General features: G+C 37.3%; 3 protein-coding genes across 6 annotated transcripts; all 3 read left to right on the top strand.

The window, feature by feature from the left end:
• The first annotated feature begins 477 nt into the window (after positions 1–477).
• Positions 478–8,521, top strand: LOC117627822 (E3 ubiquitin-protein ligase COP1-like). 4 transcript variants are annotated; one of them, XM_034360076.1, is made up of 15 exons: positions 478–658; positions 951–1,047; positions 1,534–2,010; positions 2,095–2,172; positions 2,252–2,407; positions 2,491–2,823; positions 3,215–3,372; positions 3,505–3,570; positions 3,699–3,777; positions 5,846–6,001; positions 6,108–6,206; positions 6,877–6,981; positions 7,549–7,728; positions 7,909–8,019; positions 8,096–8,521. In XM_034360076.1, the coding sequence occupies exons 3-15, from the start codon at positions 1,696–1,698 to the stop codon at positions 8,264–8,266; spliced, it is 2,007 nt and encodes a 668-aa protein (XP_034215967.1). In that variant the 5' UTR covers positions 478–658; positions 951–1,047; positions 1,534–1,695; the 3' UTR covers positions 8,267–8,521. The 4 variants fall into 4 exon arrangements, with proteins under 4 accessions (XP_034215967.1, XP_034215970.1, XP_034215968.1 ...); XM_034360077.1 differs by having other exon boundaries at positions 496–658; positions 1,622–2,010; XM_034360079.1 differs by lacking the exon at positions 951–1,047 and having other exon boundaries at positions 495–658; positions 1,622–2,010.
• An 823-nt stretch (positions 8,522–9,344) lies between these two features.
• On the top strand, positions 9,345–12,469 carry LOC117629262 (signal recognition particle receptor subunit beta-like). The gene is made up of 6 exons (XM_034361799.1): positions 9,345–9,813; positions 9,910–9,992; positions 10,609–10,695; positions 10,906–11,054; positions 11,317–11,448; positions 11,838–12,469. The coding sequence occupies exons 1-6, from the start codon at positions 9,615–9,617 to the stop codon at positions 12,025–12,027; spliced, it is 840 nt and encodes a 279-aa protein (XP_034217690.1). The 5' UTR covers positions 9,345–9,614; the 3' UTR covers positions 12,028–12,469.
• Positions 12,470–13,707: 1,238 nt separating this feature from the next.
• Positions 13,708–18,341, top strand: LOC117628066 (heat shock factor protein HSF8). Its single transcript, XM_034360426.1, has 2 exons — positions 13,708–14,308; positions 16,791–18,341. Exons 1-2 carry the CDS (start codon positions 14,009–14,011, stop codon positions 18,042–18,044), a joined length of 1,554 nt encoding a protein of 517 aa, XP_034216317.1. The 5' UTR covers positions 13,708–14,008; the 3' UTR covers positions 18,045–18,341.
• The last annotated feature ends 1,894 nt before the right edge of the window (positions 18,342–20,235 follow it).

Below are 20,235 nucleotides of genomic sequence, written 5' to 3'. Positions count from 1 at the left end.
TGAGCTTAGTTTATGCAAGAGAAGTTCAACATAAGAATAAGAATAATTTCGTGTGTGTTAGAATTGTAACGTGAAAGACACATGCTTTTTGATTCCGTGTGTGTTAGTTAACGCAAGAGAAGTTCAACATAAGAATAATTTCAATACTGATGCCTCAATAAATTTAGTAAAATTAAAGAGTAAAAATAAATTCAATGGTGCATTCATCGCCAAGAATATGCATGGAAGATATATCAATGTTATATTGTAGGATTTTTTTTCTTTAAAGTTATTGTTGTCACTTTTAAATAGACATCATACACTCCACTAGTTTTAACTTTTTAATCTAAGTTTAAAGCCAAAAATTAAAATGTTGAATACAAATGAAGGCCAAGGGCCGAAGAAAACAAAGGCCCTAAACATCACAATCGTGTGAAGCCCAATAGAAATGCCCAAGTGCTGTCAAAGCAACAGATACAGAATTGTTTTGGCGGCTTTGATACACGTGGTTGATGGTGCACTTCTTATTTTTGCGTAACAGGAACTGACAGTTGCCAATGAAGCTGAAGGACCCAAACAGCCATGGCTTCCTTCCTCACACTGCAAGCTTAAATCTGATTCTACCTCAAGCCCTCAACCCTGAAACCCTTCTTTCCAGTTTTCGCTTTGCTCTATAACTGTAAGTTTGCCCAACTTCCTGTTGCTCTCTCTCTCTCCCCCTCTCTATGGATGTCCCTGCTTCTGAAAATAAAACCCAATGAATTGCTGCTTTTCTCATTTCTCGATTCAGTTTGCTTCTTTATTTATGTGGGGTTTCTTTGTCTGTATAGATTTCGAGTGGGTTTTGGTTCTTTACTGTTTTGCCCCAACTGATTTTCAATACATGTGGATGTTTATAGTAAAATAATTATTGATACCTATTTTATGTGCATTCATTTGGTTGGGTCTGCTTGTTTGAATTTGAACTGCAGCTTATTTGATTGGGCTAGGAGAATCGACAAAGAAGATTAAGAGAAGCAATAGGCTACTTCCAGCTCCCCTGCTGGCTGCAGCAGCTGCAAGTGCAAGGTAGGTTCTTTTCTTCTTTCTTCTCCTTCTCCTGAATCAAAGATTCACAAAAGTTGAAAGATGAAACCCTATCCCCATTTAAATTTCTTTGTAGAACCAGGAAGGAGAAGAGGCGGCTATGGCTGAAAATTAACTTTTGAAAATAACTCTTTCATCCCAAATTTATTAAAACTTCCATCATCAATGCATTAGGAAGAGGAGTGGTATTTAGATTGAGTGAAGTGGACAAACTCCTGACATCTCTGCTCCTCAATTTCAGTTATGATGGTTTTTCTGTCCTTAACTACACCTCAAGTGTTTGGGAAATAAGAAAAATGAAACCAACAAGAATTATGCTGAATGATTTTGTGCTTGCTGTTCCTAGTGTTATGTTTCAATACATTTCATCATCATCTTGCTCAAACATTCAATTTTATTCTCTATTTGCATATTTTAGTGATTTGTTACTTTTGTTAAAATATTCAATATTTATTGTGTCTTTTTTAGGGTAGATGACTACTCCCCGAGTATCATACCTTCGTGGTCACATTTTAGTTCTTAATTGATGTAAAAAATATACAATTTTGATTTCTAGCCCGGGCGGGGCCGTAATCATCAAATTGGGCTCAGCAAAAGAAAAGAGTGACATAGAGATACAGAGAGAAAGAAATGGAGGAGTGCTCGACTGGGGCTCTAGTCCCGGCGGTGAAACCAGAACCAAAGCCATCAAGCATCGAGGCTTCGGCTGATCCAGGGAGCAATGACGTGGATCGTCCAGCTCATGAGAAAGGATTGACGGAGGTGGACAAGGACTTGTTGTGTCCAATTTGCATGCAGCTGGTAAAGGATGCCTTCCTCACAGCATGTGGTCACAGCTTCTGCTACATGTGCATCATTACCCACCTCCGCAACAAGAGTGACTGCCCTTGCTGCGCCCAGTTCCTCAGCACCAACCAATTGTTCCCCAATTTCCTGCTGGATAAGGTCCCCTCTCAAATTCCTACTCCTTAAAGATGAAAAATGATATACTTGGAACTGCAGCTTACTGTGATATGGAATGTACTGTAGCTTCTGAAGAAGGCATCGGCTCGTCAAATTTCCAAAAGTGCGTCCCCTGTGGAGCATTTTCGTCAGGCATTGCAACAGGTGAGTCTAACTGTCCGAGTCAAGTAAATAGAATATGAATTGTTATTTGTTGTGTGAATGTGGTGCTTTGCTGTGATAGGGATGTGAAGTGTCCATCAAGGAGCTAGACACCCTGTTGACACTCCTGGCTGAGAAGAAGAGGAAAATGGAACAAGAAGAGGCGGAGAGAAATATGCAAATACTGCTTGACTTCTTGAATTGCCTAAGGAAGCAAAAAGTTGAAGAGCTTAATGAGGTTTCTTCATGTTTTTCTTTGGGTTATGCTAAATATATTTGACTTAATTGAATTGAATGGCTTACATTACGGATTCAATGTAGGTGCAAACCCATCTTCAATTTATTAAAGAGGACATAGGTGCAGTAGAGAGACGCAGAATGGACTTGTACCGTGCGAGGGACAGATACTCCGTCAAGCTGCGGATGCTTGGAGGGGATGATTCTATTTCTGGTGCAAGAAAGTCATGGCCTTCCTCCATAGATAACAATACCAGTTCTCTCAGTGGGCGAGCAGGGATGTCTTCATGGAATCTTCAACCTAAGAAACTTGATGGCTGGGGACTTCAGAAAAAGGATGCTTTAAGTGCATCAGACTCCCAGTATATGACTCAATCTGGTCTTGCTGTAGCCAGAAAGAAGCGGGTCCATGCACAGGTCTGTGAGAGTCCTTTCATGTGAATTGTAGACTAACTTTGTTCTTTTGCGTATTTCTATCTTTTAATAAATATACTTGTACCTCGTGGCCATTGCTAGTATTCTGAACAATTTGACATTAGATGATGGGTAAAATGGTACTGCCCTATTATCCAAACCTATTCCTTTATTTGGTCCTCAACAAAAGCCACCTCAATTGTACTTTACAAATGCATAAATATCTGCCAACTTGGCATGAAATCGGAACTTATATTGGGTTTTGGTTATGGGGTTTCTGGACTTTACTCGAGTTTACGTTTATTTTTATTGGTACTTGATTTTAAGGTAAGATAGACCCTGAACTTCTTTTTATTGTTGTCTTGATTTATTCTCATTCCATCTCTGGCTGTAGTTTGATGAACTACAAGAGTGTTACCTGCAAAAGCGACGCCAGATGGCGAACCAACCATATACCCAGCAAGAACGGGACAAAAATGTGATACAAAGAGAAGGTTACACTACAGGCCTTGCTGATTTTCAATCAGTGCTTACCACGTTAACACGGTATAGGTATGATAACCAGATATTGGATTCCTTTACAGAAATATTTATTTTTGGTCAATTTACAGAGATATAATTTTTTAATTAACCATATCACCATGTTTCATCCGCATTTTTTATTTTATTTTTCTTATGAAACAGTCGGATGAGGGTCATTGCTGAACTTAGGCATGGAGATCTATTTCACCCAGCCAATATAGTATCAAGGTGATTAGTGAATATTGCATATCATGTCTAACTTTTCAGAATGAAACATATTGATATTAAAAATGAACTACTCTCTCTCTCTCTCTGTTCTTTTGAGAACCTCATAGATTTGTTGACATTCATTGCAGCATTGAATTTGACCGTGATTATGAATTGTTCGCTACTGCTGGGGTTTCACGGTGCATAAAAGTTTTCGACTTCTCCTCAGTACGTACTTGATTTTAATGTTCTTTTTACCATTACTTTCAGCAACAATGGTTGTCTATCAGCAAAAAGAATGTGTTCAGCATAGTCAAACATTAAAAGAAAAGGGTGGAGAGATAAGATTTTGTTGTTTGAATGGCTTCATCTCATCTAATTTGACTGTGTTTTTCCGCCCATACTCCAGGTTAAATTCTTAATTTTGTTTCAACAAATCTGCCAAATTGTCTTTAGTCTTTGTTCGTTTGAAAGCCTTCAGCTCACGTAAGAATGTGGTTTTTACATAAGTTTATTGTATCGTCATATATAAACAAATAGAAAATTTAAATTAAGTGTAGTGAGAACTGAATTAACCATTCATCAAACTTGTTCATGCTCAACAAATATAGCCAGTTTGAAAGGAAACTACATAACAATCTTGTATGGTCTTGCGAAAATGTATCATAGTTTATGCTCTCTTTCACAACTCTATCAAGAATATTTGTTGATGGTCAGACACAAAATCCTTTACTAACCTTCCAAATTCTTATACTCTAGTATTGGGATGGGCAAAGGACACCCATTAGGTGTTAGAGATGCGGTGGTGGTAGTAGTAGTGGCGGTGGTGGTAGTGGTAGTGGCAATGGTTTTAAATACCCAGGGTATCCGTTGCCCATCCCTACTCAGTCTATGAGGCACACAAAATTAGAAGTATAAATTCAAACATCGAATCTGAATAGCAAGTAATATTAAGTGCTTACAAATATTGAGTTAATCAGACTAGGGCTTTCTCTCAGCCTTGGCTGAGAGAGAAGTTTAGAACCCCATGACAAAAAAAAATAATGGGTCTTTCTATGAGGAACCGCTCTGGAACTAAAAGCACCAAGCTACCAATCTGTCGTCTCTCTTCAAGTCTATCTGCTGCCAAAGTGTCCTTTTTATAGTGAAAATCTTTTTTGTCAAGTAGGATTCCTGATGCAGTATGCTTTTATGTGAGTCTCCAATATTTCACGTCAAAGTCAAGCTCATGTCCAACACCTATTGTAGAAGCTACAATTCCATTGCTTTCTTTCTTTTTTCAGTCATACCTCTTCTCCCAATTGAATTAGGAAAAGTCAGGCCCAGCTGTACTATTTACTTCCAGTCCTGATTTCAACTTAGAATGAGTAAAAATTTAATAAGATTGAAACTAGGAACACAAATCACAAGGTCCTGGTTTCTATTTTTGTTGTTGTTAATTTAGGAAATAATTGAGCAAGAGAAATATTAATAAAGGAAGAAAAGCTGTGGGCTCTACTTCAGTACTAGTAGAATTTCTTGTAATTGGCTCCTTTTTAATCGTTTCATTTACATGAGCCATACACCTATAAAGAACAAAAGTTTATCACCTATAAAAATTAGCTCTCCAATTACATAAAATAAAATATTAACAAGCTCTCCAATTAAATAAAATAAGATACTACCAAATATTATGTGTCTGTCCATCAGCATTTTGTACGCCTGCAATTATTAGGGTTTCAATTAAATGAAGCATTGCATGACAAACATTGGCCCAAACCTGGCATGTTTCTGCTGATGAACTTAGGATACTGGGACACCATGTAGTTTCTTCAACTTTAAGTAAATTGATTTACTTTATAGTTAAACATGCAATATGTCCTTCCACTTATCCAAATGTACTTCAAAAGTTTACTTGGGTTGGGATCAATGTATTTCTGTCACCTTGACCTGTGATATTAGATCAGTTTACTTTTGTCCCGTTTGACTTTAAGTTCAGTAAATGTAAACCACTTAACAGTGGAAATTTTGCAATTGTTGACATGAATCTTCTTGTGGTTTTGTCGAAGCCAGTCTTGAACAGTTTTGAACGATTAAAGAGTCTCTTGCAATCACATACTCAATGTGATGTTCTAGTGCCTGCATGTGTCTGTGTCTACTTTTTTCTTTTGGGGGAGTGGGTTGGCAATTTAAGTACACTCTTGATTTATGAACTTTATGAAACCAGCCAATCAACTAATGATGATCACTGCTCATTGACTACCCTTTTTGGGATTTGGAAGTATTGATGTTGATTGTTTATGCTATTTCTTTCCAGGTTGTGAATGATCCAGCTGATGTGCATTGTCCTGTTGTGGAGATGCCTACACGTTCAAAGCTTAGTTGCTTGAGCTGGAACAAGTTTACGAAAAACCATATAGCTAGTACTGATTATGAGGGAATAGTAACAGTTTGGGATGTAAATACTCGGCAAGTATGTGATGTTATTTACACATTCTGATTTTTGTGCGTGATTTGAATTTGTGTACTTATTGCCTCAACCTTCAATTTTTGTTGCTCATGCTTAAATTTTGTGACAGAGTGTCATGGAGTATGAAGAGCATGAAAAACGTGCTTGGAGTGTTGATTTTTCATGCACAGAGCCCACGAGGCTTGTATCTGGTAGTGATGATTGTAAGGTACTCTCAGAATCTTTATATCTAAACCAAGTCTTGTATTTTGCTTAGGTGATCCGAAATGTAACGTAGTACCTGTTTCCTTTTGGAAAAGCAAAGAACATGATGCTGCATGCACTATTCTGTTTCTATTTATTAAATCAGTAGTAAGAAATTTATGAACAAACCTCGAGGGGGAAAAATGCTATACTCACTATTTGCAAGTGAATATTCCTAGTGGGTATAGTAAAGATGTTGTTAACTATGCACTAATTTTGTTGTATGCTTGACTTAAGGCTGGCTGGTTTAGGCTACCAAAATATGTGATGTGTGCTTGTATCTGGTCACTTTATGCAAGTTTACATATACGGGAGGCTAAATTGATGCATTATGGGTGTAGTATCAATAACTCAGTTGTCATATTTCAGCTGGGGGAAAATAAATATGTTAATTTTGCACAAAAAAAATTGATGAATTCAGCGCAATATTGATATGTCCTTGTGTAATTTGACTTTGCATATTGGGTGGGGAATTTTTTAGTATGTTTTAGTAATGCCAATAATTGTGGTGTATGCTTGAGTTGAGGTTTGGCTTGTTTAGGCACACAATACTTGTGCTTTCAGCTGTTTTGATGCTCAAGGAAGGTTCATTGAAGACTAACTATGCTGTCCTCTATTCTCTGTATAACAAGCAGGTAAAAGTTTGGTGCACAAGGCAGGAAACTAGTGTTCTTGACATTGACATGAAAGCAAACATTTGTTGTGTTAAGTATAATCCTGGATCCAGCAACTGCATTGCGGTATGCTTCTTTCATTACCAATATTGGAGAAAAATTATGGCACCAGCGTTTTCTGCTTTTGTGTGTGGTTGTGTTTAATACTAGATAATTTGAGTGCAACAAGTGCTTTACTCGGTTAATATGCAGTAATAAACTGTGCCTGAGAAATCATTCTTATAGTCTATGCACTGGACCAACATGCCTTCAGCAGGCATGTATATGTGTTATTGTGTGCATGCACTTATCAATTAAGTTTTGCCTTGTCATCCTGTTATGGGTGGGGAATGTGGTGTATAAAATATCATATCCAGGATATGTCCTGTTAATATTTCTTGGGAACGTAGCACTGTTCAGAGTTACAGTACTGTGTTAATGATAATTTTGTATTTTTCAAATATCAAAGAGGGGCTCCTCTTTGCATCAATGTCAGGATGCCAATTAGTGAAAATCAGGAGGTATACCTGCCGTATGTTATCCAAACTTGTCCTAAGCATAGAAGAATATTATTTTAAAGTTTCAGTGCTAATTTTCTCTTATGATGTTTCCGTCGAATAAAGCCTCAACTCTTTCTCCTTCTGCCTTTTACAGGTTGGTTCTGCAGACCATCACATCCACTATTATGATTTAAGAAATCCGAGCCAGCCACTCCATGTGTTCACCGGGCACAAGAAAGCTGTTTCTTATGTGAAATTCTTGTCAAACTATGAGCTTGCCTCTGCATCCACTGATAGCACATTGCGGTTATGGAATGTGAAGGAAAATATTCCAGTAAGTGATGAAACAAAGTCGGTTTTAGTACACTTTAATAGTTAACAAGTTATTTTATGTAATCTACCTGGAAAAGTAAAACCAAAAGAGAAAACAAAAAAAGAATGGAATTGTTGACATTATGTTATGAAACTTATTTTATGGATTAAGTTGTACTGATCTTCTGTTTTTTGGTTAAAGGTTCGTACGTTTAAAGGTCACACAAATGAGAAGAACTTCGTAGGTCTTACAGTAAACGGGGAATACATTGCTTGTGGCAGTGAAACGAATGAAGTGTTTGTGTATCATAAGGTTGCTGGCATTCAAAATAACCCATCTCAGCACTTTCTTACCTAGTGATTATCTAAACTTTTAGTATGATTTGCAGGAAATCTCCAAACCTGTGACTTGGCATAGATTTGGATCGCCTGATTTGGATGACACCGATGATGATGCAGGGTCTTACTTCATCAGTGCTGTATGTTGGAAGAGTGATAGCCCTACCATGCTAACTGCTAACAGTCAGGGAACCATTAAAGTGCTGGTTCTTGCTGCTTAAACAACTAAATGGAGACTGAAAGAAGGCTTCATGATAGAGAACGCTGTTGCCATTGTTGAATCAAATGGTGGTTTTGTATATGTTATTGAAGTGTAAATGCTAGGTTTGAGATGCAATGTCATTATTTGTAGTCGTATAAATAATACCAATGTACCAAAGAAAGTGAATATAGAGCATTGATTATTCAGTGGATTCCCATTGAGGGGTTCAATCCAGCAGTCCAATAATAATTCTGCACTAGATGCTATTAAGAAACCTCTCACTTTCACCCCTCATTATAGGCCGATTCCCATTTACCTTCTCTTGTAGGCATGTGTGCTGCCCTTGGGTTTCTTTAGTTGGGTTTAGTTCTACTTTGGGGTATTGTATTTCTTTTTTCATTGTACACAAAAAGATCAAAAACCATATGGGCTTGTTTGGTATGTCGGACTATGCTAACTAATCAAAGAAACACCAAGGAAAGTGGCAACTCAACCTCACTAAGCACTGAATTTACAAAATTGACCAAATGGTAACTCAACCTCACTAAGCACTGAATTTACAAAATTGACCAAATGGTAACTCAACCTCACTAAGCACTCAGTATGCATGTATATGAGAGCTTCAATTAATGGATTATTTGAGGGACATCCTTGTAGGATCCATCTTATATTGTATTTTAGTGATTCAATTTATTTTTTAGGAATTCATTCAAAGATGATCTCTACAAAAGATTATTTAATTTGAATTCATTTGATCACTCAATTAAATAATTGTTATTTTAGTGTTTGAATGGTTGAAATAAAATTCGCAAAGGATTAAAGATGTCATTCAAATAAAATTATTTGAACATCCCTCGATAGAAAGACAACGTACATATAAAGTAGCGCTAAAGCACAAACCACTCGTTTTGGCCCCACTTCACATTCTATTTTGTGATTCGAACCGTTTCAAATCTTTATTGAAAAATTCTCACAAAATTTTACTCAAATTGGAAAACGTGTAGTTATCTTACTGTCACTTTCAATAAATAAGGAAATGTTCATAATAGTAATCAAGTGGAAATAAGTTCCAATTTGAATGAAATTTTGCAAGGATTATGTTTAAATGAGGACCTAAAAATTGAACTTAGACACTTTTTCTCCTTCTTCACTTTAGTCAAACCCAACCATATTGGTAATACATAATTCCCAAATCTGTAACCCTAAGTCCCTGACATCGCAGTCTTCCTCTCTCCGCGGGGCAATTTCTGCGTAATTGAGCTTCGTTCCTTCTCGAAACGTTCCCGACGGGTCTCAGTCTCAGTTTCAGTGAAAAGGCCAAGATTCACCACAATTGAATCTGAAAGTCTCTTAAAATCCCAAAAGGAATGGAAGGATTAGAACAATGGAAGGTGCTGGCAGAACAATGGAAGAAACAGGCAGAGAAATGGTCGTCGCAAGCCCTTGAACACATTCAGGCAGAGAAATGGTCGTCTCAAGCCCTCGAATACATTCATCAGGTTCCACCTGAGCAGATTTATGCTGCTATCGCCATCTTGATATTCACATCATTTTTACTCATATTGGGTATGAATTTTTTGTTATTTTATTTATTTATTTGGCTAAATATTATATTTTATTTGTAATTACTCTGATATATTCTCTTCATCTTTCGTGTTGTAGTTAGGTTGTTTAAACGCCCTAAAGCTAATACCATACTGCTGAGTGGGCTTAGCGGGAGTGGGAAGACTCTTCTTTTCTATCAAGTAAGCTCTGGCATTATTGGATTTTGTTCTTCTTAGGCCAATTAAGAAGTTAGATTTTTGTGCAAGCTTTCTGCTAATTGGATTTGCCACATGGGTAGAAATTCAATGCGTTTTATTAAAAAATTTGTAAGACAGTCTCAAGTTATTAAAAAATTTCTCTTGGTTCTTTTGCTTATGCTGTTTCTTTTTTCTTTTCTGATATAATTGAAATTCTATTCCTGTTTGTGATAAGATTTTGTTTAATGCTTGGGAAATGGTATTTGGGTAGAAATTCTAAATGCCTTTTATTAAGGAAGTCCTTTGGGTAGAAATTCACCGATTTGAGTTTCTTCTATGATCACATTGTAAGACAGTCTCAAGTTATTAAAAATACTATGTTGGTTCTTTTGTTATGTTGTATCTTTTTTTCTTTTTTCTGATATATTGTGAAACTCTATGCCTGTCTGTTTGTGATAAGATTTTGTTTAATGCTTGGAAAATAGTATTTGGGTAGAAATTCTAAATGCCTTTTATTAAGTCCGTCCTTTTTTCCCCTCGTTTTGAGTATTTTGATGATCTAGTTATGCCATAGCAATGTTGATCTAACTTTTGCGACATGATTTGATGTATGTGCCAGCTTCGGGATGGCTCTTCTCATCAAGGTACTGTCACATCTATGGAACCAAATGAGGGAACTTTTGTGCTCCATTCTGAAAAATCCAAGGTATATCTCAGCCTCTTGTGCTAATGTGCCAGTAATCAATGTTTAAAAAACTATTGCTTGTTAAATGAGGGCAGATCTATCTTATCTGCCTTCTATGTGTAGAAGATGTTAGCCACAAACATTTTCTTCCTTTTCTTTTTTACTATGTTCTTGTTTATTGTCCTTCAGGAACTTAATCATGCTCACCCTTCTTTTGGTTGTCACTGACAGAATGGAAAGGTAAATCCTGTTCATCTTGTTGATGTTCCTGGGCATTCTCGCCTTAGAGCCAAACTAGATGATTTCCTACCTCAAGCAGCAGGTATAGTATTTGTGGTTGATGCTTTGGAGTTCTTACCAAATTGCCGTGCTGCTTCAGAGTAAGATTTTCCCTTTCAGTAAAAAGCTACAATATGATATTGAAATGTAACTATTCTGCTTGCCATATTTTCTTACATCTATGTCACACGTGGTGGTAAAGGGTGCCAGCCCTACTGGTCTAAGGCCACAGAGTGATAAAAATACTCGTAAAAAATAGAGGAACCCTGATTTTGTGATGTAAGCATATATAGATGCATGATTTGCACCCAACATAAGATTTTCACTTATAAGGACTGATCTTTGGCGCTTTGTTTGCAACAGGTACTTATATGATATTTTGACCAAGGCTAGTGTGGTGAGGAAGAAAATTCCAGTTCTTATTCTCTGCAACAAGACAGACAAAGTGACAGCACATAGCAAGGAATTTATTCGAAAACAGTTGGAGAAGGAAATGTAAGATTTGATTTCTTCTGACTATGGGTGTCTAATCTCTGATTGATTATAAAGTTTTACTTAAAGTTTTTCAGTGGTGTGTACGGGATTATATTAATTGTTAGTTTATATGCACTTGATAATAAAATCATGCATCTTCACTTTTTGATAAGAAGTATCTTCTATCTTCATGGTTCACGAGGAAGATATCTTATCGTGATAACATCCATGTTTTCCATAAATATATTGCTTGCATTGTTCATTCGCTCTAGAGTTCTCTGTGATTTTGTGATTCATATTCATCTGTTATATAGTGATTCATATTCATCTGTTTCTGATTTATATATATATATATATATATATATTTCATTGTTCATTATCTTGATACTTTGTCATATAACATCTTACAGTGACAAATTACGAGCATCAAGAAGTGCAATATCAGCAGCTGATATTGCAAATGACTTTACACTTGGAGTACCTGGCGAACCATTTTCATTCCATCAGTGCCAGAACAAAGTTACAGTTGCAGAAGCTTCTGGTCTAACGGGTGACATATCTCAGGTGGAGCAATTTATCAGGGACCATGTGAAGTCTTAGTATGTTTCCTCCCATTTCATGAGTGTGGTATTTTTGCTTTGAGAATTGTCGGTTGAACATCGTTTGTTGATGATTGAGAAAACTCAACAAAGATATGCTCAGAACCAATTGAACTGTTCAAGGAAAGGGGAGGAATTAAAATAGAGGAAGAGAAAGCAAGGCACAGATACGCTAATGCATGTTTCTGTTGTGGTCTCAGTGAGTACTTGAGACATGTTATGGTACAAACTGCTAATTATGGTGGCTTTGTTGTAATTTAAAGGATCTTCCAAGAGATTATGGCTCAAGTTGTATTAATTTGATTTTTGTGCTCTTGATTGTGTTTGCACTCTAGGATGCCCCCAGTTATGGTCAGCCCTAAATATGTACTCATCGACTTGCCCTCCACACAAATGTTTAATTCCGCAGTAAAATGTGAAAAAGTCATCCCTGTTTAGTTTGATTTAAGTTAGTCATTCCTATTTTGTAACATACACAACAGAGTTGCAATAATGCAAGTTAGTCGGTCTCAATAAACATTCGATCGTTTTCCTTAATAAACAATTAAGCAAATCTTTGTATTGTAAATCGAACAACAGTAGATGATAAAACTTCTTGCCGCTGGAAGATTGATAAATTTTGATAGAGATGATGTCATTTGTAATGGGTCTGTACCAGTGCATTGATGAAATATAATAGTAAATGGTGGTGATAAATAAATAATTTCAAAGTGTTCAAAATCTATATTAAAATTTAGGCTTATTATCACAAAACGTTACTAAGGTTTACGAAACTATTAGATTGCATACTTAATTTTTTTTTTGTCATTCGTGGTCCTCAAGGTTAGTATGCACGTTCACAAATGGTCCCTGCCGTTAGGTTCTGTCAAAAACTCCTTTAGTTTGCTGACGTGGCATATATGTATATCACAAAACATCCTTGAGGTTCACACACCTATCACAAATGGTCCTTATGAAATTTTTTAATTTTTTATGAATTATAATTATTTTAAAATATATATTAAATTTTAAATACGTGTGACACTATATTATTGTAGATGTTGGCTCCATATATATGCCACATCAAAAAACTAATGAAGTTTTTAAAAAATAATTTAAAATTCATAAAATTTAAAAATGAAAAAAACTAAAGGTTTAGGGTTCATAAATGGTCCTTAAGATTAAAATTCTTCTATAAATGATTTTTTCATTTATAAATAATTTTAAAAAGAAAACCAAAATTTTATGAATTTTAAATTAAAAATAAAAAAAAATTCATAGGGACCATTTGTGATAAGTGTGTAAACCTCAGAGATGTTTTGTGATATATATGTATGCCACATCAGCAAACTAACATAGTTTTTGACAGAACCTATCGGCAGGGACCATTTGTGATTGCACATTCTAACCTTGAGGACCATAAGTGACACCAAAAAACATTAAGAATGCAATCTGATAGTTTCATAAATCTTAGGGACGTTTTGTAATAATAAGTCTAAAATTTATATATGTGATTTGGTTTGATTTATGCGGTTCTGAAGGCTACACTGAACTGAATCAAACTAATTATTGTTCTCTGATCCGGTAAAAGATTATACTTTCTTTCAGTATTAAAAAAAAAAAAATTTAAAAAGAAAGGGGTAAATAAGTAATTTAATTAACATGTTGATTTTATTAATTTTCATTATTTTCCAAAATTTGAGGACATCATCATCCATCTCCCAGGGAGGAGGCAACTGTTCGTTCCCGTTTCGTGCGTCGGTCTCCGCCCTTTTATACACCTTCCCTACTCTTCGCCTACTCCCACTGTCCGTACACAACACTCTCTCTCTCTCTCTCTCTCTCTCTCTCTCTCAGATGGAGGCAGTCTAGGGTTTTTGAGCTAAGAGCTCTCTTCCGAACCATAGAAATGGCCTCTGCAAAACCCTAGCCAAGCCAATAATCCCCATTTCTGTGCCATTATTTTAATTTTCAAATCTACAATAAATTTCTTCGACGGCGATATGGGAGGTGCTAATAACAACTGCGACGAGGCATCAATGGCCGGCGGCGGCGGCGGCGGAGCCCAGCAGGCGGGTTTGGCTCCGGCGCCAGCACCGTTACTGAACTCGAACGCGCCGCCGCCGTTTCTGAGCAAGACGTACGACATGGTGGACGACCCGGCGACCGACCAGGTTGTGTCGTGGAGCCCCACCAACAACAGCTTCGTGGTTTGGAACCCGCCGGAGTTTGCTAGGGACCTTCTGCCCAAGTACTTCAAGCACAATAACTTCTCCAGCTTTGTGAGGCAGTTGAACACCTATGTATGGCACTCTCTCTCTCTCTCTCTCTCTCTCTCTCTCTCTCTCTCTCTCTCTCTCTTCTCTACTCATGGTTTATGCTTTTATTGGTAATTGATTTGTTTCAATGGTTGATGGAAACACAGATTGGTCTTATCTGTGGAGTGTGGTATATAGTTTACTGAAATGTTAATCGTTTAGATTGTGTGGTTAATGGGAATGCTCAAGATTGGAAAAGGAAAAAGATAGTGTGTCTGTGGCAATCTTGCGATAGTAGTGTAGTTGAGTGGAAATTCTGAAATGCTTTGCACTCACTTTGTCAGTACTGATTGTTCGAGGGTTGAATGGCTTAAAATCTCCCATTTGTTCCCTCGGAAATTTGAGGGATACTTGAAACGTCAGGAACTCGTGTTTTAACAAAATACTTGTTTTTGGAGTTGAAAGCTTTTGGTTTTGGTTTTTTCCTTTGCTTTCCTTTTTGCGACTATACATATGTTAGAAGGTTGTAAAAAATTTGTCCTTTCAAATGGAGGTAAGTTAGATTCAAAACACTTAAAGTTGCAAAGAGGTTTGAGAATGTTATGAAGGATTTTTATTCTTCGACTGTGTTGAATAGAGGTAGAAGGGCCTATCAGGTGGTATCTTAGAGCAGGTAGAATGTTATTTTGGGGTTGGTAATTTGGTCATGAAGGAAGAAGACTAAATGGGAAGTCCGTTGGTAGAGATTTCCTTGAGAGAGAGATTCTTTATGGTATGCTGTTAGCATTTTATGGAGTGAAAAAAGGGCAGGGATTGTTAAACAAAGTGAACAAGAATTATTTTTATGGTTGTTTCCTGATGTACAAAGCTTCTTGTTGAGAACATCAAAATTTTGATTTGAGGAAAAGTGAGGGGAAAAAGAAACAGGGTGTTTAAGACTTGAAGAAACAGGGTGGAGAGTGGGATCTGGGGTTCAATACCAATTTGCTGTGCGTGTTTAATTCACCAAGCATAATAGAGTATCCCGTGCATGCTTAATTCACCAAGCATAATAGAGTAGCCTATGCAGCATGCTGATTTGCCCCTACGTCTGGATATGTCTTTAAGCACTCTTTTCCATGAGGTTCTCACTGTCTTACACAACATGTTCTATACCCTAAACCATAAACCCGAATGTTTAAGCGCAATGTTGCATACAAGTTTGACTATGGACCAACAAATACCACTCAAAAGCTGCTTGAAACTTTTGATATGTGAGATAAGATATTTCAGGTTTCTTATTTACATTACAAATCTTGTTTGGGAGATGGTTGCTGTTATTTGGTTTTATGTTTTGATTGTGCTATATGGTTTTCTCTGGTAAAGTTGTGTGGGGTATGTGGGCTTGCATCAAAGACATGCTTAGAAAGAACTGGTAGAGAATGTCTCCGTAGCTACTCATTGTTTATTTGGCTGAGCGCCATTTCGAATGATATTCTGTAAAGGTACTAGTTATAAGTTATGTGAACTCTGCATATGAAATTGCTTGAATAGAGAATCAAAGATTCTAAACTTGAGTATAGTGTGGTATCAACGTGAAGACTTTTTGGTGGTTATGGGGAGTGTACTTGTTGAGTGGTGTCACTAGTAACTTAGACTCTGGGAATGAGCACACTATTGGTTCCTGACATGTACAAGGTGCCCATGTGGTGAGTCGGAGGGAGTGCTACTGCATAGGAAGAACTAAGGATGTAAGTTATTTTTAAACCTTTTGTTGATTTACACCTCTCAGTGGACTAGAAAAATGGATGTGGACTGAACTTTGGGTAGGCTTCACATGATATATGAGTTGTATTTTTAGCTTTTCCGACTGTAATCATTTACAGTTAATCCTTTGTCATTTTATTTTTGTTACTGTTCCCAATTATAAATGTTTTAGTTGAGTTGAGAAGATTCAAATTTGTACTTTGGAGCTGCTCTGACCACTGGGGGACCTCTTTTACTATCTCTGAGACCACTGGGTGACCTCTTTTACTATCATGAATGAAATGGGACAAGCAGTGCAAGGACAGATTCTACAGCAAACATTGCTTTGAGCCGGGTAGTGTTGTAATGGTTTACATGTTTTGGTTGTGGAGTGGGTAATAATTGTTTAGTTATACACTTCTGGATGTATTGGGGGTGAAAAACTAGTTTTCCAGGAATGTTGATGCAGAGAAGCTCCCAGATGTTGGGCTTCAGTTGAGTGACAGTCCCTGCAGTTTCTTGTGAGTTAGGTTGTGAACCTTTCTGAATGTGCTTACTTTTTTGTTGTTGTTGGGAATACATTGATTGGCTTAAGATAAGTCTTGTGAACTCCATTGATCAAATATGTAGTCGTTTTTCTTATAAATGTGTAGATAATCGATCCATTTTTCTTCATCAATGTTTTCCTGCCTGCTTGTCCTGTTATTGTTTTTGTTTCTTTCATTGTTTTGCTGAATCATGCATTTTTTCCTTTAATTTTCATTATGTTGATTGAACCCCTACTTCATTTTGGTTCAAACAGGGATTTAGGAAGGTTGACCCAGACCGCTGGGAATTTGCAAATGAGGGCTTTTTGAGGGGTCAGAAGCATCTCCTTAAGAGTATCAACCGGCGAAAACCTGCGCATGGACATGGTCATCAACAGCCACAGCCATCACAAGGACAGAATTCAGTGGCTGCGTGTGTAGAGGTTGGGAAGTTTGGCCTTGAGGAAGAGGTTGAGAGGCTAAAAAGGGACAAGAATGTGCTTATGCAGGAACTTATCAAGTTGAGGCAGCAGCAACAGTCTACTGATAACCAGCTGCAAGCAATGGTGCAACGTCTTCAGGGTATGGAACAGCGGCAGCAACAGATGATGTCATTCCTTGCAAAGGCTGTGCAGAGCCCAAGTTTCTTGACTCAGTTTGTACAGCAGCAGAATGAGAGCAATAGGCGCATAATTGAAGTCAACAAAAAACGGAGACTCAAGCAGGATGAGGGCGGGGACTCTGGTACTCCTGATGGACAGATTGTGAAGTATCAGCCTCCAGTGAATGAAGCAGCAAAGGCAATGCTCAGGCAGATTATGACAACAGATACTTCTTCTTCCCGGCTGGAATCCTTTAATGACAGCCCTGATAACATCCCAATTGGCAATGGCTCATCATCATCATCCAGTTTAATAGACAGTAGGAGCTCTTCAAGCCGTGCGTCAGGAGTGACCCTTCAAGAGGTCCCACTGACTTCAGGGCTTGGTTCGTCATCTGCAATTTCTGAAGGACAATCTTCTCTACAGGCTGCAAACTCTGGAACAGTTATGAGATCTCCATTCTCAGATATAAATGCCCTCGTCAGAGCACAAGAGGCACAATCAATCCCTATCTCTCAGGCAGATGTAATCATCCCCGAGCTTTCTCAAATACCGGAAATGGTACCCGAAAGTTTAGTTGATATTCCTGAAGAAAACATGGCACCTGATGCGGGTGTTGGATTTATTGAAAACATGGCATCTGACGCAGGTGATGGATTTATCGGCGACATATTGGGATTGGATGGGTCAGTGACCATAGACATTGATAGTATTCCTCCTGATCCTGACATAGAAGCATTGCTAAAGAATTGGGATCAATTTTTACAAAGTCCAGAGCCAGATGAAATGGATTCTACTTCTGCAGGAGTGCCCATGGGAAATGAAGAGCAGCCGTCAACAGAGAATGGATGGGACAAAACCCAGCATAATATGGATAACCTTACTGAAAAAATGGGACGTCTTACTTCAGATACCAAAGGGGTTTGATCTTGTTTACCTAATGTACATTAGTCTCACACTTGAAGCTAAACCCCGAACCCCGAATGCTGGTGATGGGTGACGGAGGCATACTACTAATGATCATTTTGATCTCATGGCCCCTTAGAAAAGCAGAGCAGCTATACCTTTTGTATCAGTTTAAATTGGCTTCATTTTGCACATATGGAAGGGGACCAGAGGTTTAGTTTTAATTTTAGTTTCTATCTCCCCTTTGGTTTTGATTTTTCTCTGCTTGTCAGTGTTGAATGAACTCCAAAAAGGACAAAGATGGTTTCTTAAAAGCTTTATACTGATTTCCCCCTTTTATACATTTACTCAAATTCTCTCATGCTTTTTCCTTTCCTAAAAATTATTATCACATCATTTCCTTAATTGTGTTTAGCAGCCTTATATTATAAATTTAAATTCAATTTGTAGGTAGAGAAACCGTTGACCGGCCATAAAATAATGGATGAGTAGTTCGTGGATTTGCCTTCCATATCGGATCCATCCCTCTGCTTTGTAGGGAGAATTTTTGGTCTACCCTCACCGCCCTTCGTAGGTGACATATGTTTATAGGTTTAAATATATAGTTAATTCTTTATTTTCTATTTGTTTGATGATATTATTATGAGAGAGAAATAATGCTTTAATAAAATTTGTTTAATGACATTATTAATCATTACTCAACAAATAATTGACTCATTCGAATTTAATCCTGTGATTAATACGAGGCTTTAATCCGAATTGAACCTTTTTGATTAAAAGCAATAGTAATTTTATTGATAACACAAAAAAAGTAGAGTAGCCACAATGCCAAAATATGAGTACAACATCTCCAGTGACCAAATACAAAAATAAATTGGTTTGATCTGGAGAGAATTACGCATGCCAGAAAACCTAAAACCTCCAATTCAACAGACAAAAGTACATGTACTCAGACCTGCAATACAGATCCATTGCACAACATCAGTAACGGCAAATCCGCATTGAAAAGTCGAACACTAAATACAAATATCAACAAACTCCTATTGAATTTCTGAGAATTATTATACTAAAATAAACAAAGAAACAAGGACACCGCACCACATCCTCTCCAACAACCAAAGATACTTGTAGCACCAACATGGCTAAACCTCTTATTGTGCATAGGCAAAACCCGATCCCACACAAACTGGCAACAATCACTTTTCCAACTCCAAATACTGAATTGGAGCAAAATCCATGTAAGTGGACCAAAAATTGCTACAAAATCATGGCATATGCAGTAGATTGCAGTACTTGCTTCAAAACACAACGAGAACCAAAGAAAAAAGCTGCGTTGACAACACCATACCGCAACTATCCCAGCGACATCAAGACACATCCAAGAACAACAAAATTCACCAAGGACCTACAACAGAAAACACACAAATAAACAAACAAAAGACAAGATCTAGATAGATTTGGGTAAAATGACCTAAAATCCAAATAAATCTAGGAAGAGAAGTGGAGAGGGAAAGAAAACTAGGAAAGGTGAAAGGGAGATGAGGAGAGAAAGATGGAAGATGGGGAAGCCACCCACCCCCAGAGCGGGGCGGCGGCTGCATTTCAAGCTCACAATTTCACCTACAGGAGATTAGCGACCGAATCGGAACTGAACCTAACTAAATCAAATATTTTTTATTTATTACATGGAGTTCAAGAGGAGGAGGAGGAGGGGCGGGAGAGGGAAGGGATAAACCCCAACAAACAAGGGAAATCTGACGAGAACGAGAGACCCTTAGAAGGTCATCAACCAGAGCATCATTTGCCCACACATGAGCATTATCAAAATAGCAAATGCCTAAGTCCAGGTTGTAGCTGCACCTTGCAAGGCAGTCAGCAAGGCCAATCTTTTCCCTATAGATGTGATATGCTGAATCAATTACATTGATCATTTAACCAAAAATAAATAAAAAATTGATCGAACAAAAAAAGAAAAGAAAAAATACTCTAAAATTATGATAATCTTATATTAGGACCAAAAGGTTTTCTTAAAATAAAATACTCCAAAGAAAATTATAGAGAGCTAAGTTATGTCATGTATTATATCCTAGAATTAAACGTACAAAAAAGAACAATTTCATGTTGTTACTACTATCTTTTTTCTACACTGCAAAAACTTGGTCTAAGATGTTGATGGATGTGAAAAACTCAATTGATGACTGTTGTGATATTT

The sequence above is a fragment of the Prunus dulcis genome, chromosome 5 (assembly GCF_902201215.1).
Source record: "Prunus dulcis chromosome 5, ALMONDv2, whole genome shotgun sequence".
NCBI classification, from domain to species: domain Eukaryota; kingdom Viridiplantae; phylum Streptophyta; class Magnoliopsida; order Rosales; family Rosaceae; genus Prunus; species Prunus dulcis.
Note: the sequence above shows the minus strand (reverse complement) of the source record. Positions and strands in the feature narration are given on the sequence as shown.